The following is a 26114-nucleotide window of genomic DNA, read 5'->3' as shown; positions in this document are numbered from 1 at the left end:
CTGGAAGAGTTGGGACTGGAGTCGGACTACACCCTGGCGATTAGCCGCCAGATCCTACCAGTCACCACCCCAAAGCCCTCCGGATTCGGCCCCCGCCGTTACTCACGCCGGGGGAGACAGCGACGTGAGCCGCCGGTGAACCCGGCCCCTCGTCGCTTTCCGGAGCCGCCACCTCCTCGGTCAGCCCGGAGACAGCGACGTGAGCCGCCGGTGGACCCGGCCCCTCGTCGCCTTCCGGAGCTGTCACCTCCGCTGCCGGTTCCCAGGCTCCGCTCCGGCTCGCCCCCGCAGCCGTTTCCAAGGCTTCGCTGCGGCTCGCCCCCGCGGCCGGTTCCAAGGCTTCGCTGCGGCTCGCCCCCGCGGCCGGTTCCAAGGCTTCGCTGCGGCTCGCCCCCGCGGCCGGTTCCAAGGCTTCGCTGCGGCTCGCCCCCGCGGCCGGTTCCAAGGCTTCGCTGCGGCTCGCCCCCGCGGCCGGTTCCAAGGCTTCGCTGCGGCTCGCCTCCGCGGCCGGTTCCAAGGCTTCGCTGCGGCTCGCCTCCGCGGCCGGTTCCAAGGCTTCGCTGCGGCTCGCCTACGCGGCCGGTTCCAGCCAGCGTTCCAGCCGGCGCACCCGAGGCCGAATCAGCCGGCGTTCCAGCCGGCGCACCTGAGACTGAGACTCCCTGTGTTCCTTCCGAGACTCCCAGTGTTCCTTCCGAGACCCAGACCCCCAGCGTTCCTTCCGAGACTCCCTGCGTTCCGACTCAGACTCCCTGCGTTCCTCCAGAGACTCTCTGCGTTCCACCCGAGACCGAGACCCTCTGCGTTCCACCCGAGACCGAGACCCCCAGTGTTCCACCCGAGACCCTGACCTTCTGCGTTCCTCCAGAGACCCTGACCTTCTGCGTTCCTCCAGAGACCCTGACCTTCTGCGTTCCTCCAGAGACCCTGACCTTCTGCGTTCCTCCAGAGACCCTGACCTTCTGCGTTCCTCCAGAGACCCTGACCTTCTGCGTTCCTCCAGAGACCCTGACCTTCTGCGTTCCTCCAGAGACCCCCAGTGTTCCTCCAGAGACCCCCAGTGTTCCTCCAGAGACTCTGACCCCCAGCGTTCCTCCAGAGACCGAGACCCCCAGTGTTCCGACCGAGACCCAGTCCCTATCCGTTCTGACCGAGACCCCCAGTGTTCCACCCGAGACCGAGACCCCCAGTGTTCCACCTGAGACCGAGACCCCCTGTGCTCCGACCGAGACCCTGCCTCGGGGGGCTCGTCGTCGCCGTCTGTGGGCGGCCCCCGGGACTCATCATCGCCGCCTCCAGCGCCGCGGACGGCCGCCGGACCGCCTCCGTGGTTCCCGCCTTCAGCGCCGCGGACGGCCGCCGGACCGCCTCCGTGGTTCCCGCCTCCAGCGCCGCGGACGGCCGCCGGACCGCCTCCGTGGTTCCCGCCTCCAGCGCCGCGGACGGCCGCCGGACCGCCTCCGTGGTTCCCGCCTCCAGCGCCGCGGACGGCCGCCGCACCGCCTCCGTGGTTCCCGCCGCCGCGGACGACCGCCGGACCACCTCCGTGGTTCCTGCCTCCTTTGCCTCCGCCCACCCTGTGGGTAGTTTTTTGTTTGTTTTTGGACTCTTGGCCCTTCTTGTGTTTCCGCCCACGATGGTGGGTTGTTTTTTGTTTTTCTGGACTCTGGCCCCCCGTCCAGCGCCCCTCCGCCCACCCTTGTTGTGTTTTTGTTTTTTCTGGACTCTGGCCCCCCATCCGGCGCCCCTCCGCCCACCCTTGTTGTGTTTTTTTTTTTGGGCGTCTGGTAGCCGCCCTTGAGGGGGGGGTACTGTCAGGATCTGTGTTTTCTGTGTTCATTTAGAGTTTTTTGTGTCCTTAAGTCTCTTCGTTGTCCTGTCCTCCCCTTGATTGTTCCCAGGTGTGTCTCGTCTCTGTGATTACCCTCCTGTGTATTTAACTCCACCTGTGTTCCTTGTTCCTCGTCGGGTCCTCGTCAATGTTAGCTTCTGTGTCGTCAGTGTTTCCTCGTGCCTGCTGTTTGTTGTTTGGACAAGTTATTTTCATTAAATCCTCATATTTTTCATCATTCCTGGGTCCGCTGCCTCTGCCTCACCACCTCACCCGCACCACTTCTTGACACATTTATGGAAGTGTATACCCAACTTTCATATGAAATGTTCTTTTTGTGTTATAAAATGTTTTTAAGTTATCTATTGGCTTAGAAACAAAATACAACGGCCGATTGTTGCTTACTGATATGTCATACTTCCAACTAGTTTATGTTTTCAAAGACCTTCCACCCTGAGAGAGAGCAAGAGTTAGCTTCCTGCCATCTCAATAAAATTCTTAATTCCTGCTGTTATGTAATCCACACAAAGTGAACAGTTGTTTTGTGTCAAAACAGGCAATTTAACATGTTTTTTTTCCAAGCTGGTGATGATGCTTCTGTTTTCTGTTGTCATTCAACTTACGTCTTTAGATGGAGACTTGCCTAAAAAGTACTTATGCTTATGCTTTCCATCCATTAAAACCATCAATGATGCATGAACGTATAACATTACCACAGTCAGTCCCATTACTCATCAGCAATCATTCGTTATGATGAACACCATGCGAGTAAATGTTGCTTTATCTTTTTCTGTTGACCTCAGGCAGCCAGTCCTGTCAGGCTTGCTGGCATATGAGCTACACACTGGGACTATGTCGTCCTTTTCCACATCCCATGAATAATCCATGACCTAAGAGGCTCCGGGAGCAGAGCTGGGTGCTTCGTGAGAGGCTTCCTCTAAAGCAAACTGTCAAGACAAAGACAACAGTGTCTGCATTTACTCGCCAGAAGGTAGGAGAAGTTGGACAACAACAACGACTGCAACTGTTTTCCTCAACACCCAGCTTTTGTTTCTGTATGAGAGTGTGGATTCAGGGTGGATTGAATTTTCCCCTCTCTTTGTGTCTTAGCAAATGAGGACGTGTTTGTTGGTAAAGGAAGACTACAAGAGCAAAACCAAATATGCTTGGTTAAATTTTACAACACACGCATCAGTTGACAATTGCAATGTACAGATCTTTGAGAGGAAACAGTTTTCTGAAATGGATGAGGAGCAGTAAACCTCTTTTTAGTTGCTGCAGAGGAAAGAATAAAACCTCGAAGTGATGCGATGTTCCAGATACAGGGTCTCTGACAGGCAGACTATAAGAGCAGGAGCATCTGCCTCACCTGCCGCAGAACATTCCTCCAGTGACGACTGCCCCATCTTTCTAATGTAGTCTGCACCACAGCGGTGCAGATTAGGGATCACACACCGTCTCTGTGTGGCATAACTTGCAAACTTTGAGTTTGTCTTTCTGCCACTTACCTCGGTCACTAACTCTCTAACACATTTCCTGGTTGTTTGCAAACTGTGTCAGATCATTTAGCACAGTCTGTGTTGATTTGTGAAATGGTTGTTGAAGAGCTGCAGCTCCTTTAGCGCAGTATAATCTGAGTCCTGTGTATGTTCAGCTCATAATGACTTTTTAAACACCCTGACACCATATAATTGATGATGGTTGGTTGCTTTATTCAGTAGACGATATGTTTTCTTATCCAAAATTTCAAATTCTGTATATGTAAAAAGATTTGACTGATTTTACTTAAAGCAGAAAAGCAGGAATCATTTTAACTGCTGTTAAAACAATATTGTGTTATAATAGAAACATTATCTTTAGCATTTATTGTTTTCATTCAAGTGCATTAACTCTGCTATAGAATAAGTGCCTATTAAATGCATTAGTGGTTTTCTAGTGTTTATTTATTTGCCTATGCTTTGAGCTGTTTTATTATTTAGGTTTAAGTAGAGGTGATATTTCAATATTTTTAAACAGCTGAATATGTTTCTTCTCAAGTAAAGAAAATAGAATGCATGCTTTGATGAGCTTTAGAAACCTCTAATTTCATTTAAATGACTTCAAATCAAAGCAACGGTATTTAGAAACTGTCAATGGTTTTAAAGTGCTTTCTATTTAAAGTTTGGTAACCATTTGTCTATTACTGCTACATTCATTGTTAAAGCAACATGAAAGTTTAGACAACTGTGTAAAAAAGGATTTGTAGATACAGGTTTTCTGATTTTCCCTCCAACTGCGAATGCATTTTACACAGACGGAAAGTTCAAAATCTGATATTTATTGAAGACTCGCAGTGAGGGAGTGAATCAGCGAAAGGCAAACACCGGGCATATAAAATTCTGTCTGATCAAGAACAGATATAAAACTGAGCTGCAGAACTAAGTGAAATAGATAAGACAAAAGGGAAAAAAAATTCCAAAACATGAACAAAAATCCTGACAGAACATTATACCAAACTACATCTGCCTGCTGGTCATGGCAGATGTGCAACATTAGAGCTACGATCTAGCAGCAGTGACAATAAGTGACACGGAAGAGTAGAAATTTTATACATGAAGCCAAAATGAATACTCGTAGAATACTCACTCAACATTTTTTTTACATTCTGAACATTTCAGAAATTGCTTGGGCTTTTGCTTAGCAACACTAACCAACCTTCATACTTTACAAACAACACATGTTGTCTGGTTCAGTCAAACCACATGCAATAATAACAGCACTTGTATTATCAGTTTTGACTATGCCTTGTGGTTGATTGAGAAAATAACTTCTATTTAATGTGTGATAACAAGTCTAACTGTTCTGAATCGCTGTGATCTCGACAGTCTCTGTGTTACCCGACACTCAGTCTTCATTATTACTGGACGTTAAGCTGAAGAGATCAATGTAAATGCAAATATTCCATGCGGACCAAATGAGACAATTTCACGCTTGAGACAATGATTGCTTTCAACACTAATGGGCAACAGACAAGACTGTCTCATAGATGTAGATTTCCAAACATTAACTTCTTGTCACAATGACAGGCTGAAGCCTCAGATGCTTCTGGTCACTTTGGGGTTGGGCTTTGCTTTTACTTTAATGTAAAAGTGGAAAAAAAAACTACGTTGTGTCAATAACTATAGCTAAAAGTATCAACTAGTATACTAACATAATTAACTACCTGCTACACAAATATATAATTGAGTTCTGGCAATGAGATTACTCTTATACTCATCGGGTCTGCCTTGGGCTTTAAATCTAATCTCTAGAAATTACCAATGTTATGACTCTAAGGGGAATAAACCATAAAAAATAAAAAATTTTAAAAAAGACTCACACTATGGTTGACAGCATCCACCACCGGTTAAAGTTGTGAACTTTTAAAAAGTGGCAGTGTCCTTCAATAAGATCAACATACTTAGTTTTATCCTTTCCCTCCACCGTGACCTCTGTCTGGTTTCTCCATTGGGGGCAACTAGTGACTTTGTCAAGAAAATGTTAATGAGAACGGCTTTTGCTGAAGTCTGGTCTCAGGCTCCCCTGAGTCTTCACGCTATTTGCCAAGGATAATATGTGGGATTCTCAAAAGTTCTGGTTTCTGCACAATTATGGTCCCTCTGTGACAGGAGTGGAGATGCAGAAATACCTTGCAGAGTAATGAGCTATTCAGGGACATGAAGTAATGCGGAAATGAGTAGTTCATAGCCAAATGCTTTACCATATAGTGACCTTCCTGCACAGAATATGACTTTTACCATGTTACAACATCCACAGCAGTGCTTGTTTTGTATTGTAAAAACAACCTGCTTATAAAATTAGCTTTAAAAGAAATGATAAGAGAAGATTAGTTGAGATTAATTACTTGAATATTCAATTTGACTGCTCATTTGACACGATAACACATGATTCATTTTTTAAGAAATAATTGCCTAAATTATTTGGATATCTGGTACAACTCACAGCACACAAACTGAGTGAGTAATTAGCAGATGAGAAAGACAAAAAAAAAAGATCAACTGCAGTTTTAATTATGCGCACCATAAATACAGAATATCTGTGGGCTTATTACCGCTCTAGGATACCAATGCCTCCACTGAAAGATTTAATCTTTATGGTTAAAAGATTAAAACTTTGAGTTTTAATCTGGAGACAAAAATCTATGCCTGTAAAAGAGGAAACAAAAGCAGAAAACATAAAAAAAATACAGGTCACTGCAAGTTTCAGTTTATCTTGTTTCCTCAGTATTCAAAGTAAGGGTTTACCCAAATAATGTCTCCGGTACAAAGTTAAAGATTTCAGCTCTATATGCTTAATCCAGCAGCTACACCAGGAAGTCTGCATCTCTGCCCCCAACTCGCCTGACTAGAGTCTGAAATATTATATTACATCTGCCAGGGTAAACAAGAGAAAAATCCAACTCATAATTAAAAAAACTCAAGAAGTGGGATATGATTAAAAATGCATCTAGTTAATTAGAAGGATTTACATTTATTAATTAAGTTTTATCTCCTAGCAGTAATAGACAAAGTAGCAATATATATTCTAAATCAAATTAATATTGGCTCTGAATCTGTTCCATGACTTTTGTCCATTATGTGAATTAAAAGAATAACCATAGACTAAAAGTACTGCATACTCATGACGTTGAATTAATTCATGGAAAATGCAGTATTAAATTAGAGAATACCTGTTGTTACTTTTTTTTTTTTTTTTACAATCTTTGGACAAGTTCTCTGTGTAAAATGACAGTATCACAGAATTAACACAAAATTTTGAAATAAAAAAAAATCTTTAACAACTTCTGGATTTTATTTATACCATAAAAGGAAGAATCATTTCAATTTCCAAAGCATAATAATTAATTTGCCAGTAATATAATGATTCATTATTAGGAATGTTGCCCATAACTATAAAGTAAGCAGTCTCTAAATTCAGCAATTTTCTGGTCAACATGCTTACCGCTTGGAATATCAACTCACTCTTGACAAAGTATAACATAACATTTTAGCAGTTTTTAAGTTTTTTAAACCTTGATGTACCTTCAGACCATAACAGGTGATACATAGGTTAATCTTACAATATATAAAAGCATTATGAATTAAGAGCTATTTTTATTCCACATGAATGTGTAATCTCAACAATGTTCACATAATAGATCTCACTTTGACTCATTCAAACGTATGACAGTGCTACTCTGCCTTGCTGACATGAATGTTGAGAAATTGCATTACTTGACAAAAGTGCCCTGGAGGAAATTAAATGCAGAACAATAAAGCTCAGCTTAGCGCCTGTGCATCGGTGATCTTAAAATAATGAAATAAAAAATAATGATGGAGTGGCCGTTGTGTTGGTTTGGAAGCCTGGGGATGTCGGGTGTCTGAGTCTGATTCGCCCAGTGTGAATCAGAAACCTTGCCAGATACACAGACTTGAACTTATGCGATCTTTCCTGTACAGATAACGCACTATCAAATAACACTGTGTGCCAAATTGAGGAGTGGTGGCTTTCTGTAATCCCATGAGATTGGCTTTAATCACAGGTCAATCTGGAGGGACATAATATCTAATCCAAGGTCACTTTTTTCAAACTCATCGTGTTACGTAATGTTACCATTTTAGAAATCACTAGAATGTTATATGTTAAATTGTAGCTTGATGAAGGTACATACAAAGCCATGAATAAAGAACTTCCTCTCTTAAAGATCCACACTAACCTGTCCATGTATGGAAATGCAATTTTTCTCCCTAAAAAGTGGCTGATTTTCATTGGTGACAATGACTGTCATCAGACATCTGTGATAAGTGGCAACGAGTGGATGTTTGATCCACTCTCCTTTGCTTTCTGTTTTACTTAATCCACATTAAAGGGTTTTCAAATGTTATTAGCTTGTCTAAGGCCAAGACAAAGGATCTCAATCATGTTTAAGTTCACATTAAACTTAATAATAAAGCTTCTTCAGGACCAGCATTTTTACTGGGAGTTGGATTTGTTGGCATGATGTGGATTATTGTCCTCCTCCTTGACTCAAGTGTAATTCAGATGATGGCTAGACTCTGTCCTTGAGGATTTTCAACCATGCTGCAGAATTAATTATGCTATTAATTCACAATTAGTTCAGTTGTGTGATAGGCCTTTTGTGTTCCTTTTGATCAGTAGGGGTTTTGAGTCTGATCTTTTTGGCGAATCGATGTTCTTCCATCCTAACTCAAGCAGGTATGGGGTCAGTGCAGTGCTTGCTCCAAGCACACTCTTGTTTGTATTTTCTTCTTTGGTTGTGGTGTCCTGGGTGACTATTTGATGCAAGCAACGCAGCAATGCAAAGGTTTGCCAGTGTTGCATGTTTTCTCTGTTTTTAGATAATGGCTTTTGCTGTGGTGTGCTGAAGTCCCAAAGCCTAAGAAATTACTTTCTACCCATTTCTAGACAGATTCTATTTAAGTGGTTTCAATAAGTTTAGTTCTCTGCTTTCCAAATAAACAAATAAGTCGATCACAGTTATTTTATGATTAAAGGAGGGAGCAGTTATTTCCGCGAAAGATAGCTTTTTTTCTATTAATGAATAGTAGAAATGAATAGTACAAATAATCATTTGTATTCAGTTTGGTTACTTTTTCCCTCATTTTAAAATTTTATGTGCTGAAACGTTTCATTCTAGAAAGAAATTGTTAAATTGAAGAAATCGGTCATTCCTGCCTGAGAGAACTTTGCTGAATGTTTTCCCCTTCTGTCACAACCCACTTTACTGTCCACTCACGGCCAAATAAAGGCCTGTAGAGCCAAGAAACAAAGGTCAAAGTGGACAACGTATTAATGCCAAGAATGTGATTAATTGTTTCCTCATTCATAAACTGCAGCTTCAGAATGGAGATATCTTTAATGTCCGACTTGTTATACTGTCTATAGTGAAATACAACCTTCAGATTGAATTAATTCCCATGAGTGTGCTCAATAAAATCAGACCTTAAGGACGTGTGACATGCAAACCTTCCCTCGTTCCAATATCTTTTTTTAAAACTGTAGCAAATTTTAACCATAAATTTACTCCTAACAGGAACATGCTTTTGCTAAAGGATCTGTACAATAAAAATGCTAATAGGAATCCATTACATTAACCTTTTCTTTCTCTTAGCTTGCTCTTTACTTAATTGCTTTATGACTATTTTTCAGTTTTTCAGTCTTCAAGCTATGATGCTATTGATGAGTACATGGGGTGTAATGCCATCATTCACCAAAAAGGCTAGAAAATCTCATATCCCAGCTGTTTCATTCAAATAATTGGAAGGTGAGTAGATGACTAACCTCAGTTAGGGTTTCAGTAATCATGACATATTGTTTCAGCAAAAATGAATAAACTGCTTGCTATAGGGCTAGTTTCTCTTTCACCTTCTTTAGTCCTAAGACTTGGACTTAGCTCCGTAAAAGTGAAACGTTTCAAATTCAACACATGTTGTGTTCAATTTACCACAAGAGTTGACATTTTGGGCTCAGAACAAACATCATAATCAAAATAAACATGTTTCAGTTGCAAGTTGTCAACCAAGCATAGTTTGCTCATTTTCATGCTCAGTGGCCAAACTGACTGAAGTTAATGCATTTCTTGCAAACATTGAAGCGACTTGTTGCCTGATACGGGTTGTGCAGACACATGAATGTGGCTGATTTAATAAGACACAAAGAATCACAAGTTCAAGTGAACTGATAAACTGATCATTATTGTAACTACTTTAACCTTATGGATTGCTTCTATATGTTTTACTATCTTTGCTAGGGATGTTCTTATTTTGTGTCTGTGTTGATGTTCTTTTCATTTGATTTTATTTCTCAGTTTCTCTTGATCTGTGTGCATGATCTGTTTTTGAATCTATCCCAAACTTTTCAGTCTATTTTACTTCACCGACAGACTGGTCTCATTAAAGTAGACTCTTTTAACACACTGCCAAATATGACTTCTTAATAATGAGTTCTTTTATCTCTTACGTGGTTTCATGCAATGTAATATTAAAGGATAACAACCTGCACTTTATCGTCAAGCAAGAAGGCTGCAACGTTTTGGTATTGGAAACAAAATGTGCGTTTCATTGCGTACTGTAGCAAATAATTAATTACTTTTCAGGTAAGACAGCAAGACTGTGTTAGTAGCATGAACTGTAAGTTCAGCACTGGTTTGCATCTGACCTGGGTTACGTTTGTCATCGCTTAATTCAGTGAGCAGACCTCCATGCCGAGCTCCACCTGAAGCGTGCTGAGGTGGATGTTGGGGGCAGGAGCGCTGTGATGTGGGTGTTTGTGTCTGACCTGATTATGGAAAACAGACTCTGGCTCCGCTCCTAGAGAGAAAGAGAGATGAGTTTGTGCGTGGCATCTCTGTGAAAAGTATCCCTGTTGTGCCAGCTTCTGTCACAGGATGCCTGTGGATAAAGACCAGCCTTGGCAGAATGCCAAGAGGGAGTGTGTGAGAGGAACAGGGATGAGAGGAGAGGAAAACATTCTGCAGCTTTCACACCGAGACAGATTTCTTCATTATTATTCATGTTGGTAAACTGGTGTTTAGAAGTCAAGCCGGGGCTGTTGCATGCTTTTCTTTTCCTTCTTTCTCTTAAGGTACAGCTGACGTGTATCAATACTCAGTTTGACAATCTTCCATGTGACCCTGAAGGGAATGAATATGGAAATATCCAGGTATATCTACTTCCAAACTTTAAGATGTTTAAGATCAGACTTCAGATGTTAATCAAAACCTGATGCGTTGGTGTGCACTGTGAACAATTTGAACATTGAACCCATTTGGAGACTTATTGCTCTGTTGTTATAAACTTTTTGTATCAGAAAAGTGCATTCAAAATGATTTCATTAATTTTAAAAGACTTGGGGGGGGAAATATTCAGGTTCTTATTTCGTAGTGATTTTTATCTACTGACTTAATTTTTTTTGCTTGCCTTTTGATTTAAAAAACAAAACTTTTAACATGTTTTCTTGTGGTATAAAACTATATTTTCTTAAGGTTTGTTTTGAATCAGGAGCCTTCAATATCTTCCGAGCATTACTTTAAGACCTTGAGTTTCCTCCAGGAGCACTCAGGGGGTCACCCAAGTGAAACCGATAGAGAATTCAAGGTCTTAAGAAGCGGTGACCTTTAAACTTTAGTCTTGAGACAATCCAGAATAATCTCTCCCCCTGAGATGTGATTATGTACCAACTCCTTTGACAAAGCATCGTTCCAGCTTTCACGTTTCCCCTGGAGAAGGTACATTTATGTGTACGTTTGAGCTGAGAACACACTGGGTAATAATGCAGATGGAAATTTCCCGTGTTGGATTGAAATCAATTATTCATTGAGGACTACTCACTGACTGCTGCTGAAGTATCTCGGAGATTTAAGGACAGCTCTGTGTGTTTCCTCTGAACGTCGTGTTTCATAACACTCTTGTCTGACTGGTCACTCAGACCCTTTTATAAACGAAGAGGTTTGAGGACAAATGTTAGATAACTCATCAGAAATGATGGTGAGAAGTAATCTTGATGACATTGAATGAAGAGGGGGGAAAAGCAACCCCGCAATAATGAATAAATATTGTTAGAGTTTAAGTAAATAAATATCGTTAGAGTTTAAACACCAGACCTTCATGCATCAAAGTTTCAGCAGTCTCAGTGATATTGCACTCAAAATAGCATTAAAAGAGCTTTACCCAGAATGTAAAAAATATATATATATATATTGGGTTTTCAATATGTGCAGTAAATCTCTTGGCCATGAAAAATGTTTTCCTGCAAGCAACATTTATCAACAGATGGCCTACGCCATCAGCATTATACATTTTTTATTAGCTTATTTTTCCAGTTCAGTATCAAACGAATATTTACAATTCTTTCATCCCTACTTTCAAGGTTTGCTTTATCCAAATTCGTTTAGCATTTTAGAGAGACATTCTACATTTTGTACTCACTCTGGTGAAAATATAACCAACTTATGTGATTCATTCTAATTTATCAAGCACAATGACAGATTTTTCTTGAAACTGCAAATGGAAGAAATGCGTACAAATTACGTTGCTTTATTTTTTTAAATATAAGTAATAATAATATCTGATTCTTACACTCATTTCCAGAACCAGGCTTATCTATTTGTATCAAGCTTCCACCTTTTTTCCCCAAAGTATAGCTTATTGCCAAACACGTCACATTCAATTTCATCAGACTGAGTCCAAGAAATAAAGAGTTTGTCCCTGAATGTACTTCAAACTGACTTTTTTGTGCTGCTTTTGGCTTCTTCCTCTCTGAGTGGCCATTCAGTGCATGAAGTGCAAGTCATTTTACAGAGGATAATGAATTTCTTTCACCAGCTTCAGCAACATCTTATGATATTTTCTACATGTTCAGTTGTTGATTCGCACATATTCTCTAAAACACGTCCCAAATAGTTCCTGGAGAAGGAAGCCGCCCGGTGAGAAGTTTCCTTGTAGTTTATATTTGGTTTTAAGCGGCAAAAAGTAAATTAATTCATTTCAAACTTTTTTTTTTCCTGCGTAAAGTCATCCTTGCGAGATGTTTCAGTTTTGTTTGGTGCAAATGAGTGCGTGAGTGGCTGATTATTTTTGAAATTTCTCTTGAAACAGCTGATTTTTGTTTATTAGAGAGTGCCCCACCCGCTTGCATTTCTAAGCTGATGCGTCCTATCGTTTTTTGTTGTTGTTGGCTTCTGTTTTTTTTCTCCTTCTAAATCGTTTTTTCTGGTATTAATTAAGACAGTTCGTTAATACGCTCTTATTTCTAACCTTTATAAAAGAATTGAACGAACTCTCTTGAACGTGTGTCTCCCATTTAGGGCAGAGGTTTGTTGTGAAAAACCCTGGATTAACAAGAGAACTTGTGCAAAAAATAGAGGTCAAAGATTTCTCTCTGTATTTGTTCCAGTCTTGTGAAATGTTAAAGTTTCTATCATTGGATTTTTCTTCCCCAAGAATAGAAATATTGTCTGTATCACTGGTAAATAAATAAATGTTTACCAGTGATTCCATTAAATGTGGCTGGCAATGTAAGATTTCCTTTTGCTTCTCTCCATTCCCCTTAAAGATGCCCTGCTAAGACCTAAAAATCCCTTCAGCCTATCAGGAGATTAACTTATTTACAAGAGTTCATAAACATGCCGTAAGATCGTCTGAAAGTTCAGCTGGGTGCTGAGATTATTAAAAGAACATCAGAAAAAGTAGATATGTACTTCTCAGAGCTGAAAGCAACTCTGAGTCATTAAAAGTGGATGACAAGCAGCAGCATTCCCAGTCCCCTGAGTCTCCCTCTGTCTTTTATTTCATGTTGTTATCAAACATCGTTTGTTTTCCGTCTTCGTTGAAACAGCTAATTCCTGTCTGTGTTCCCTATTTGTCTTGTCATATAAAACTGAATTTAAAAATTTGCATGAATTGATGAACATACGGTATTTTAATCATCTAAAACGATATGCCAGACACTGTAGACAAACGTAATTGCATATTTAGACCTGTTCTTCTGAAAGCATTTTAAGCAAAGCATGTGCAGATTCAAACCAATTAGAGTAGGAATACTGAGGCAAGGTCACAGGACCGGTTATTATGAGACAAGTCCAGGTGAGTACTTTGCAAGATGGGGGGCAAGATCTGGGTCAATAAAAATACCTTAATCCAGCAAAGGTGGCATGTAGGTCAACAAGACTAGATAGAGAGGAAATTTACTTCCAGTAAAGACTAAACCGACCTATTAGGAAGCCTCCTTACCCTTTGCATGTATTTGTGCATTGGTATGTCCCAACATGATGTTGTGAGGAACTGCAGGCTATAAACAACATGAGAAGCCATCCCCAGGTGGGTTCCTGCACCGATCCCTCCTCTGGTAATGTGATATCCATGAGCCGAGATGGATTTGCTGTCTGAGGAAAGGTTTATTGATTTGAAGATGTAGAAGAAAGGAAAACCAATTTGTGGGACATATGACCCGACAGCTGGGGAGACCTAACAACCTGTTTAGCAACAAAGGTGAGACCCTCACACATGGGGCACGTTTGTAGAGCTGCTGACTTTTTCAAAAAGAAACTTTATGGATTGTTTCCTCTATGCGGCAGTCCTCATTAACTTATTTAATGAACCAATAGAGAAAGAGTTGGTGTGTGGGTGTGTGTGTGTGTGTGTGTAAGTAGTGGAAAAACCAATACTTACACACACTCTATCGTATACTCTACCGTGCTGTAGAGTACAGTATATGATCTTGTTGACTATGTATGTGTTCTAAAAACTTTTTTGTGTATATATATACAGTATATACAGTATATACAGTACATATACTGTATATACTATACAAAGTGGCTATATTTTATATTTTAAAATATTTTTTATAATCTTAAATTGTGCATCTATTAATTTTTCACCCATAACATTTTAATGAAATCAGTTTGTTTCATGAATTTAATGAAATAAATTGTATTTAATGTCGAATGTCATCTCAAGACATTCGACAACAAAAAAAAATCAGTTTCTATACATTCATTCATAGTCAATCCAATCGTATATTTAAAGTCACTTGCAACCATTAAAATTTCATACTAACTATAAAAAAATTCACTCACGGTCAGTTCATTATGTCAACTAGTAAATGTTTTCTACATAAGGAAATCCTCTAGTCACCTACTTTGCAGCAATCCCAAGCTCGTACGTTCAGCCTGAGCATGAGGCGACGAAGTGGAGGCCAACTCCTCTTCCAGAACATCCGGGACACTCTGGCTCAGTGTGAGCGGCCATCTGACAGGACAAACTGGAGGTTTGAGAAGACGGAGTAGGCCCGCAGAAACACAAAGGCGCTTCTGTGGGTGTACTTTCTCTGTTAATAAAAAAGTAATGAGTTCATAGCAGGAACAGCTCCCGAGAGTAGCTGCTTTAATGGCTTCATCCCACAGAAAAACAAAGCTAAACAGATACTCTCTGAGCCATTAGCGACAAACTGAGTACAAGTGATTAGTCACAGAAAAACTCCTTGTATTGTGTTGTGTATAGGAGACGGGATTAAACCCAGAAACACATTGCCAAGTGCATCGTCTTATAGAAAGGCAACAGAAAGCTATTGGCAGCAATAGCTCAGTTGATAGCTCCCTGCAGGAAGATGTCACAACTAAACAGGAGCGCCAGGCCAGATGAAACTTCTGTGAAATAAAAAAAAAAAGAAAACGAGGGAATGAACATAAAGTTAATGGCAGCAATTACTGCAAAAAATCCATAACTTAAGAGTTGTAGGAGAAAGTGGAACGAGGAAAAGTGGTCAGTGTGTCTTTCACTAGCCTCAGTCCACCGCAGCATATAGAGATGGTTTAGGACAACATAAGCCGGTCTAACTATATAAACTTTATCCAAACGGAACATTTTAAAGCTACTCTCAGTATTAGACAGGGTTAAACAGAGGAGGAGCCTGATAATTAAAATCTGTATCTCGTTATACTTTGAAGGAATCACCAGTAGAGCTGTGGTCTGAGAGTGAAGTGCTTTGTTCGATACGTGTAGAACAATCACATCTCTAAACTAATTAGGGAATTTTAAATTGTGTTTTGCATTTAACAGAGAGGCAATAAGGAAAGCTAAAATTGATTGTAAAGAACTGCAATATTCCAACATTGAAGAAGCAAATCCGTGGTTATATTTGGTATTTATTATAATGCACAAACCTGTTTTTATGTTATTCTACTGCTATTGTCCATATCTGGATTTGTCATTCAACTGAAACATCATAATCAAAACTAACCTAAAAATATAAAAGAATATATTTCTTGTTAGCAGCAACTGCAGTAACATCTTTAAGATAGTTGAGTGAGATTATTTCACAGAAGTGTAAAACTTGATTAAAATCCTGCTGCTGCATCTCAGCTGAGCTTTGACTAGGCCTATCCAAAACCTTTGTTTAGTTCCCTTGTTGTTTGGTTTTGTATTTTTCATCATTCAGAGGATTTATTGATTTATTGGTGGATTATAAATCTCAAATCCTCTTCTTCAGGATTTTCTGCCAGAGATCAGAAGTCAAGGCTCCAGGAGTCATAAGATGAAAACTGATCCACAGACCATCACACTACCTGCACCGTGTGTGAATGGTGTTTTTTTTATGAGACTCTGTGTTAGTTTGACACCAAATAGGATGCAAATTTTGTATAAAGGTAGTTTCTGGAAAATGTTAGTGTTTCAGTCAGCTGAGGCTTTTCTCTTGATACTCATACAACTCATGATTGTTGCTCATGTTCAGCTTCTTTCTCATCACTGAGTCTTGAACACTGACCTTGACTGAGACAGCTGAGGCCTTCTGGGCTTTGGACACTGCTGCTCTTCCTTTGACATCTTGAATGAACACTGTTTGCAGTCGTAGAGTGATTTTGATAGGCTGGCCAGATGTGGTAAAGTTTAGCACTGTTCCATGTTTTCTCTATTTGTTGATAATACAGAAGCTCTGACTGTGGTTCTCTGGTGTCTAACCTCTTTCTAGATGGATAGATTTCAATAAAACTGCTATGCGTTTTATTTTTTCTAGATGTTTGACTTTTTAAAATAGCCTACTTTGAGGTGGTCAGACACATTCCATTAAAGTGGGTTGTTAAGCCTTAAAGTCTGAAACCCAGTTTCTGAAAAACAGAAATGTTGTAAATCTCTTATTTAACCACGGAAAGGCGATTACTCTTTCACTTAAGGCCAGCTTTTCCTGCCATAAATCATCATTTGAAATCTGCATTTGGTTTTTACTCAGATTCTTTTTGGACGTTTGCTGTAAGTTTCTTTGGAAATCTGGGCGGAATTGAGCTGCTTCCTACTCAGGATAGAAATTACAACGATGCCTCCTTGGACTCTCCCCTCAGAGGTTTAGTGAGGAAAAGCAGCTGATCTGATTCCTGGCTTGCCCCAAACTGGCGCTCAGTGGAGGAATTATTTCTCCCAGCTGGCTGGAAAGGATCTGGCTACCATCCAGCCTGAGCTGGAAACACAGAGCGTAACTCTACTCCCATTTTTTCCCCCCCACTGCTTCCCTAAAGTGGACTTAAATGGTTCAGAGAATGGAAATCAATGAGTTTGATAATAACTGTCAACCTTTGCATCAGTAACAACTTTATTCTGTTCATCATTTTTGCACCAACTGTGACCCAAAAGGAGCTCTGACTTTGTCACATGTGGTCAACTCATTTGACATACCAAACATGTGCAAAAATAATTATATATATACACCTGCCTATGGTTCAAGTATCACAATTTATTACAAAAACTAGATTTTTTTTGTTTTTGTTTTTTCATCCGTCTGTGTTGCCATGCTTTAAGCATATAACAATACAGTATAAAATCTCAATTTAAAGGTAAGGACAGTAAAAGCAAAGAATAGAGATGATGTTGCAGCATCGAAGAAGTTAAGACATGCTTGTTACTGTACAAAAAGAACATTTCCACTCTAATTCGAGCAACCAGACAAAAAAAAAAAAGAAAAATGCAAAACGAATTGCATTTTACAGCATTCAATCTGGTCCGACTGCATTTCAAAGTGTTACAAGAAAGACTGCTTTTGAAAACCTTTTACAGGAAAATTAACACAAACACTCTGCAAATGATAATGGATATGCTGAGATGTTTTTTTTTTCTTTTTTGTCCACAGCCCAAGGCACTCAGGCTCACATGTTGGCAATGATCAGAATCGCTCTTTGCACAAAAATCACGTCAAGCGGGTGGTTTTTAGAGAAAGGAGAGTGGTCGAGAAACGGTTTTGTCTTTTTCAAAGCCTCCAAAAGCAAACCTTGCTGCTAGATGAGTCCACCTGCGTGTTCTCCACAGTGCAAACCTCTGGCAGTCGAGACAGAAAAGACCGCTGGAGATTCATTTGTTTTCTTTGAATTGTGTGACATCAGTTTTCTAAAAAACCTACGCGACCTTTTCCTGCTGCACGCTTGAACTCGGCCCGTTATTTGTTTGCCTTCACGCTGCGACTTCTTCCTTTCAGAAGTGGCATCTCTTACTTTTTTCCCCAAATGAAATCACATGTGCTGACAAGCGACGCCGGATGCCAAAAGTTGACCTCTTCAGTGACCTCCTCCCACACCAGAAAATCACGTAAGAACCTGCAGATCTCTCACAAATAAAGTTTTCAAAATACCTATGAGAAAAATTCCAGTTCGCCTTCACTGAAAAAGTCTCCTCCTGATCCTTCAGGCTGGCTGACTAACCACCGTGGCAAAAGTGGCATTCGCAAATGTTTTATTCTTCATCCGCGGCTCAGTTCAGTTGAGATGGCGGCAAGCTTCGAATGTCCACTTCGAGGCGCCGCCGTAAATGTCCAGGCTCGTCTCCATCCATGCAAACACGTTGCCCACTTGAGCTTTGCTGCTGCAGGTTGCCAGATTGTAAATCTCCCCTTCGGTGAGCTTCCGATCCCAGATGTGGAAATTCGCCAGGTCTCCGACAAAAGCCTGTGTGGCATCGAACCCCCCGCCATAAGTGTCCTGTGGCAAGGAGAATCCATTTTTAATGAAGCTGACCAAGCGGTTGCATGAACAGAAAGTGAAAGACAAATGTGCATACTAAACGGATTTTAATTGCCTCTTGTTTTTTGCACCATTGTTCTAATTATGTAGTAAAAAATTTGCTGCTTTCATAGTGGTAAAACTTTTACATCTAATGAAAAATTAAGGTCACATAACAGCATTTCAATTCATCCCTGAAGGCACAATCTTTATCAGAATTTTGTTAAACTTTAAGTATCAATGCACATGCTGCTGTTTGACCGATGCTTTCAAATCAAGAAGATAACTTGAATCATTATTTAATAATATCCAAGATGACTGCACAGGAAGAGCAGGAAAGCATTAAATCCACATCGTTTCTTGTTTACCTGCTCTTGGCCAAGGATTAGCAATCCCTGGGGTTTGATAGGATGATACGGCGCCAGATTCTCTCCGCCTCCTCTTTTGACGCCATCCTGGTAAGCTTCCCAGACCCCGTCCCGAGTCGTCCAGGTTACGCATATGTGGTGCCACTTTCCGTCATTGATGAGAAAGGGCAGCTTTGCGACCTTCAAGGAGATGCAGTACATGATATCTCAGAACCATGCACCGTAAAAAAAAAAAAAGAACTTTTGGAGAGAGCTTTCTGTTAATCAAGCAATTTTTAAAAAAAATGAAGTTCAAAATATGCTATCAAGTATCATTCTAATGTTACTTGTGTGGTTTGCAGTAGAGGACAGTAAGGCTTTGCTTTCTAAAAGTAAAAAATAGAAAAAGTTACAAAAATATGAAACCATTTAAGTTTTTTTTCCAACTTAGCAACAGCGCTAAGGCTAACGTCAAACTTGCTAACCAACCCGGCTTTATAACCCTTAAGTGGTGTGTGTCAGGTATACAATTAGCTTATTTTGCTCGTGTACAAGGAGCATATCTTTGACTAAAATCTGTGAAGGTCAAGAATTTGACTTCCGTCGAGCCATACCTTGTCGTTTATCAGTATCTCCATGGGGTTGTTCCCCCATTCTATGAGGACCAGCTCATTGGCCTGACCCGGTACTGCATAGGAGAAAGGTGTCCCCACTCCAGGTGACGCATTCGACTTCAGCCACATGCACACGGTCAGGGCGTACATCTCAGGCAAGCTCTTCTTCACTTTTGCATACATGTAGTTGGTCCTCAGAGGGAATGTGAGCTGGAACTTATCCAGGGGCCTGTTTTCTCTTTGACCTGTTGGCATCAAACACGAATTGGTGACCATTATATATGCTTTCTGGTTCTCTCTCTCTTTATTTATTTATTTTTAATTTACCTTCCGTTAAACATTGATAATTTACTCAGTTTGCACACACAACCTCGGGATTTGTATTGGAATTATGCATTACACAACAAATCCACAATAGTAGGGCTCCAGATTTGCTTTAATCTCGTTGCAGGATAAACCCATCACTGGAGCAGTGACGTTGGTAACTAAAACATGTCTTTGCTATATGCAATCATGCATGCATGTCATCACAGGGCTCCCAAACAGATGATGGATGGTAGTATTACTTTTAAAAAAATCAAAATTGGAAATGGAGGTAAGAGACTTCTTTTCAAAAATTTGATCTGGAAAAAGTGGAGCAGGATGATGCGGGAAAGTACATGAGATTCTGCTCTGATGGCAAGACTTAATCATCTACAGAGTTCATTTCAATGTATTATAATTAAACGATATAAACCGATTAAATCACTTTCCATCCTATGCGTGGAAAAGACCAACCCCCTCGTCCCATGTACCTTTTTCTAAATCCGTGATCCTTTGGTGTAGGGAGGTGAGCGTGGACTCCACTTTCCCACGCTGCTCGGTCTCATTCCTGAGACCGGGCTTCCCTTCCTCGATGCTGTTCACCCGGGACAACACCTGCTTCTCCAAGTCGTCGATTTTACTTTGAAGCAGGTCCTTCAGGCTGTTGGTCTGCACCGAGTTGTTGCTCCTGCTGAATTGCTGTCAGGGAGCGAAACCTCGTTAAGTTCAGTTATACAATCATTTTTAAAAGTGAATGTCTAAGCACAAACTGTATATTGTTTTTTTTTAAATACGAAAACGTTTCATTGTTGCAATGATTTATAAGTTATTTTTCTTCAAATTGAGCTTTGCGCAGAGTTGAGGCGCCGAAAACGACTCCAGACGCATCACCCTACCTCCAGATTCTCCAATCTCTGCTTCAGCGACTGTAAAGTCTGAGAGAGCTGCGTCAAAGTCTCCGCGGGGCCTCTGGACACGTCCCCCATGGTGTTTTTGGTCCCTGCTTCTTTCCTCCTGCCCCCGGGCCGCGCGTCCCCAGGCTCCACGCCGCCGCTCTGACTCTCGCACCGGGCCAACTTTGAGGTCAGCTCCCGTATGGTCTCCTTCTGGTTGATGATCGTCTCTTTCTGCTGCAGCACGGTCTCCCGCAGCTGCATTACGGTGGTCTTCAAGTCCTCCCCAGGCACGCTGTTCTGTAGCGTGGCCGCGCATATGTCCACATCCTTGGGCACGGACGTGCATATGAACTGCGTCTGTCCGACAAAGTCCTGGGATAAACTCCCCAGAAACACACAGGAGAAAAGCAAAAGTCTCCAGGAGAAGCCGCTCCTCGTCGCCCACATCCTGCCGTGGTGTGCGCCCGCTTTTTTCCCCCTTTTTTCTTTTTTCTTTTAGTTGACGAGCCGCAGTGAGTGTGCTCCTGTTGTGGTACTCCGCCTGTGCGAGCGCAGCCGCTTTTATACGCGACGTGCCCGGTCGGTTCTGCGCAGAGCAGCTTCACTGCATCACAACCCGGAGGGGCGGCGGGAAGCGCGCTGCCCCGTTTAGAAAGAGAGAAAGGGAAGAAAATAAAAGAGTGGCTTTGGATTCGAGGGATGAAACCCATTTTCCTTCCATGGTGCCACATGTTAAATCTTTGATCACTTAGACTGTTTGTCATTTCTTGGCTCTGTATTATTCATCTGGAAAAAAGCAAAACAAAACATGGATTTGTTGGAAGGGAGGAAGGCAGGGACTTGTGTGTGGCGCTTGGCCAAAAGGAGCCAGATGTGTGTGTGTGTGTGTGTGTGGGGGGGGGGGTGGGGGGGGGGGGGGGGGGGGGGGGGGGGGTGGTATATTTTGTTCTGCGTGCTCTGGGAACTGTAGGTGGATGAATCCAACACACAGCAGAAGTTTGCGTTCAGAAATCTCAGCAGCACCAAGGACAGCTCCAGCCACCAAGAGCGGATTTTCTCTTTCTTTCCCCTCCCAGTTCTCACTGTTTGTCCTCTTTGTTTCCTTCTTTGTCAGATCATAAAAGATAAATTGCATTAACATTAGCAAAAACATGCGTACTCCCTGAACTCTTCAAAGTATAGTCCATAGTCGTGTAGTGGAAGCAAAAGTGTGAGGCTTTCATTGATTTGCTTAGAAAAAATCCAACATGTGTTCCGCCCCCTTACTCTGATACATCTTAATGAAATCCTGTTCTACTTGTTGCCTTCGAAAAGTCACTTATAAAACTATTGCTTTTATACTTGTTGCAATCGAAGCAGAGTTGATGCACATTCGATCATAAAATGTGAATTATTGCAAAGATTGTATTTTTTTATAAATCCAAACAGGCCAATTCATGGATTCAAAACCCCAAAACAACCCCCCCTCCCCCACACACCCACGCCCACCCCCACGCGCACACACACGAATGAAGCCAGAATCCCTCTGACGCAAGGTCGACTAGTTCTCTCTAACACTCTAATATTTTAATATGTAATGAAAGCATGCCAGCTCTCAGATTAAAACTGGCTCAGAAGATAAAGTGTGTGCATGTGGGGGGAAAAAATAGGTCTGCATGTGACTGTTTAATAGTAGGTTAAAAAGTTCTCTGGATAATTGCTCCCATCTACAGCAGGTCAGTGAAGTCGAATGCTTTGGAACGCCTAAATGTGGAAGTGAATGATTAAATGGTTCTCCAGAGGGATTATCTCACATGAAAGCTTTGAAATGTACCAAAATGATTATTTTATGGCAAAAATACCTTTTATCTGCTATACTGTGCTGGTTTCTAACCTGTCTCAGTTTTCTTTGTTTTCAAACCTGTTTTTCTCTAAACATTGATGACATGTTGATCAATGTTTTTTTGTTTTTTCAGACTTTCTGAAGGTCGTTATGATTGCCAGTCATTGTACCCTATCTGTGTGTGTTTTAAAAAGCAAAAGGAATTGACTATTGGGAGTAAAAGAGTGAGAAGCTGTGTCTACAGCAGATCAATGAGACACAGAGAGAGACCAGATGCCTAATCACTCAGTTTATCATCAATTGTAGGCCAAGTTTTACCCAATAGTTTTTTTTCTTGGGGGGGATAAACTTGTTGATACATGAGGTTCCTTGAAAAACTATTTATGACCTTTTCAGCTTTTCATATTTTGTCATTACAATCACAAACTTCCATTTGTTTTTTTTTTTATGTTGTTTTTTAGCATTTGGATTAACAATAGGAAAGAAAAGGACAGTGCACTTTTTACTGCAATTACAGGCTGACATGTTTTGACTAGTCTTTACCAGCATTTTTATCAAATTGGTATCTGTCCAATGACTAAAACTGCTCTGATATTAATAATCAATGTTTATTCCCGTATTGTTCCTGTTTGAACCACCTCCTCGTTTCCAAGTCTTTTTCAAGTCTTGGAGTTTTTAGCTCCATCCATCTTCCTGTTGAACCTGATGAACCTCCCTCTTCTGGCCTGAGAAAAACACTTCCACAGAATAATGCTCCGACCACCAAATGTCATGCTTAGGGTGTTATGTTAGTTTTCTGCAGCACAAAAGTTTTGCATATAAGCCTATAAGTTGTGTTTTGGTTCTCCATGACGCTTTTGTTCAAATGCTTCCCGTGTTCACTATTTACATGGCTTCAGGCAGAATGTGAACAGGACTTTTAATGGATTTTGTCGTCCCAAATATATGGACGCCTAATAGTTGTCCAGTCAGCAGATTCTCCAACCTCATGTGTGGATCTCTGCAGCTCCCCCACAGTCACCATGAGTTATTAGGCTGCTTTCTTATTGATGCTCTCCTTGTCTTGGCCAGCCTGCCAATGTCAGCTGACTTTCCTGTCTTGGCAGGCTTGATCTTGGAAATTTCAAATAATATTTTCTAAATACAATTTTACTACATAAACCGCTATAGCCTTCTCAACAACTTTCTCCTCAACCCGTCTGCTGTGTTTACTGGTTTTTGTTTGTTCACCGCTGTTCTCTAACAAACATCAGAGGTTTTCATTTACACAGAGGATACAATCCAACTCCATTCACAGTCATGACTAATTGTTCTCTGAAAGGAACGTATTGCACTGGAGTTTATTTTGGGATATTACTATTTTTCATTTTTTAGACTTTCATATATAAAAAAGCAAATGTGTGTTTTTTCCCATGTCATTATGTGCTACTTTGTGTTTATCCATCACATAAAATCCCAATAAAACACACTGAAGTTGAAGAGTGCAATTAGCTAAAAGGGATACAAATAGCTTAGTGTTTTTCTTTCCTCTCAAACAAATTCCTGCTTGTATTTTGTTTTTAAGACTCAACTGAAGCAATGGGAAACATTTGAGTCTTTATGACAGAGTGCTAACAAAGTGCTAAAAATATTTTTTCATTATTTTTACTACTGTCGGAAATGAAATCTTTCTTTTCCAATATGTTTGTGTAAAGACATCGAAGGTTTTTTTTTTTTTTTTTTTTTTTTACATCTGAGTCATTTATCTTTATCAAGCACAGAATAATCAATTACAGTGGGAATAAAGAGTAGAACCAGTTAAAGTGCAAAGAGAAGTTGACCTCTGGAAAAGCTCAAAGATCTGTTTATCAAGACCAAAAGAGACGATACAAGAACATCTGATTGCTTGGAAACAAAAGGTTAAAAGGTCATGGATGACTCCTATCAATAAACCAGTATTCATGTTGTTGGTATTGCATAACAATTTTGATAGCACAGGAATGAATCAATGTTATGTGTTTAACATAACTTGTATTAGGAAAGTGTTTTAATGTGTGACATGACTTGCTGTCAGAACTTCTGTATTTGTTGCTTTACTGCCCCCTGAACATTTTGTATTCCTCTGGATAACAGTCGATTTGAGTCCTGCAACAAAGTCCAAGGGAAATGAAATGGGACAGAGGGAGAGCTTTGGCGGGTTTCCTCTCGGTTCTTTATCCAGAGTAGATGAAAAGTCAATGATATTATTCAAAACAGATCAAAAAGCTTTACAGAAGCACAGACAACAGCTTTTTGAGACAGACATGAAAGTGATAAAAATAGACGTTTGGGTGATGTAACAGTGCAAGATTTGCAGGAAGTCTGCTTATATAGGAGGTTTTGCAAAAAAAAAAAAAAAAAAAAAATGGACCGATACAAAAGGAAAACATTGGTCAAAGATCGAGAACGGCTCGGTTCAGCTCACTCAGATCTGACTTCAGTAAAACCTTTTCGTTTGTCTTTTTGTTTGGTCACAAAAACAAACAAAAAGCAGCTCATGATCTGCTCCACTGGAGCAGAATAACTCAGTTGGATGTTTCGCATTTGGATAATGTAAGACAAAATGTTTTCTCAACTCTGAACCATATTGCTGGTGTCATAAATCAAATCAGCACTTTCTTTTTTTTGTAAACCTCCAAAAACCAAAAGGAAAAAAAAGAAAATAAATGATGATATATGCATATATAATGAAAGTATCAAGAAGAAAATATAAGTACATGAACAATATTTTTGTTACGCAAATTGACTTTATTAACTCTTTGGCCTGCATTCAAAATGCTATGTGTGGTGAAAGACTAACACACGGTATAAACACAGTATGTATTTATATAGTGTTATTGTTTTATATAAGCTAAACAAATATCCTTCCATGCTCTGCCACCTCTACACCTTATTGAAAATCATTGGTGGGTCCTAAATCCAGAGTAGGATTTCCATTTTTTTAAATATTTTTTTTAACTTTCACAGAAGTAAAACTGATGCATCAATTGCGTTTCTGTAAATTCAATTTCACTTCATTTTCCTGCGCAGTCTGCATAATCAGTCACAATAGTCCGGTTCCAGTCCACCCTGAAACAAAAGAGAAATGCACTCAGTCTGTCAATATAACATAATTATTCAGAGCCGCCCACACAAATAAATCTCGGAGCCATATGCCTGAGGTCTAAAAAACAATCGTTGCTGCTGCAGAAACAAGCTGTACCTCGGCGCGGTCACCTACTCCTCCCAGACGCACTGGGCTCCCATGTCTTCATAACGGTGAGTTCAGCCCACAAGCAAACCGCGTTGTGCCGCAATTTTAAAAATTAAAAAAGAAACTGTGACAACTGTTGAACTTCTAAAGCATTTAGCTGCTCTGCTCATGAAATAATAATAAGCTTGGATGAAATGATGATTTCTTCTGCAGCACAACAATCGATGTCGATGAAGCTGATCTTATAAAACAACAAAAGCAGCAGTTTGTAGCTGCTGTTCTAATCATACCCTCACTATTGCTTCGGTTTGGTCAAAACTTGGCCGCTCTCCGTCTGTTGTGTTGAGCACTATTCTCTCAATAATGCATTCATACACAGAGGAAATGCACTGGCCAGCACCAGAGATCAATAGCTGTAATTTCACATGCTGGCACTGCGCCCCCACTGGATTTCTCTCCCTGATTTATTTTTCCCTTACTGCTCCAGAACAGATCATTTTAAGATGGACGAATTTTCTATAAGACTCTGTGTCTGTTCAAAAAGACAAGAGCAGACACATGTTTTTAATGCAAC

At 40.6% G+C, this 26114-nt stretch overlaps 1 protein-coding gene across 1 annotated transcript; it reads right to left on the bottom strand.

Moving 5' to 3' along the window:
• Window positions 1–16929: 16929 nt before the first annotated feature.
• nptx1l (neuronal pentraxin 1 like) lies at window positions 16930–21061 on the bottom strand. The gene is made up of 5 exons (XM_032587861.1): window positions 20508–21061; window positions 20103–20310; window positions 19309–19553; window positions 18716–18895; window positions 16930–18326 (listed from the first exon to the last, which is right to left on the bottom strand). The coding sequence occupies exons 1-5, from the start codon at window positions 20952–20954 to the stop codon at window positions 18105–18107; spliced, it is 1302 nt and encodes a 433-aa protein (XP_032443752.1). The 5' UTR covers window positions 20955–21061; the 3' UTR covers window positions 16930–18104.
• Between the last annotated feature and the right edge of the window lie 5053 nt (window positions 21062–26114).

The sequence above is a fragment of the Xiphophorus hellerii genome, chromosome 16 (assembly GCF_003331165.1).
Source record: "Xiphophorus hellerii strain 12219 chromosome 16, Xiphophorus_hellerii-4.1, whole genome shotgun sequence".
NCBI classification, from domain to species: domain Eukaryota; kingdom Metazoa; phylum Chordata; class Actinopteri; order Cyprinodontiformes; family Poeciliidae; genus Xiphophorus; species Xiphophorus hellerii.
This window is presented reverse-complemented; position numbering and strand designations above follow the sequence as displayed.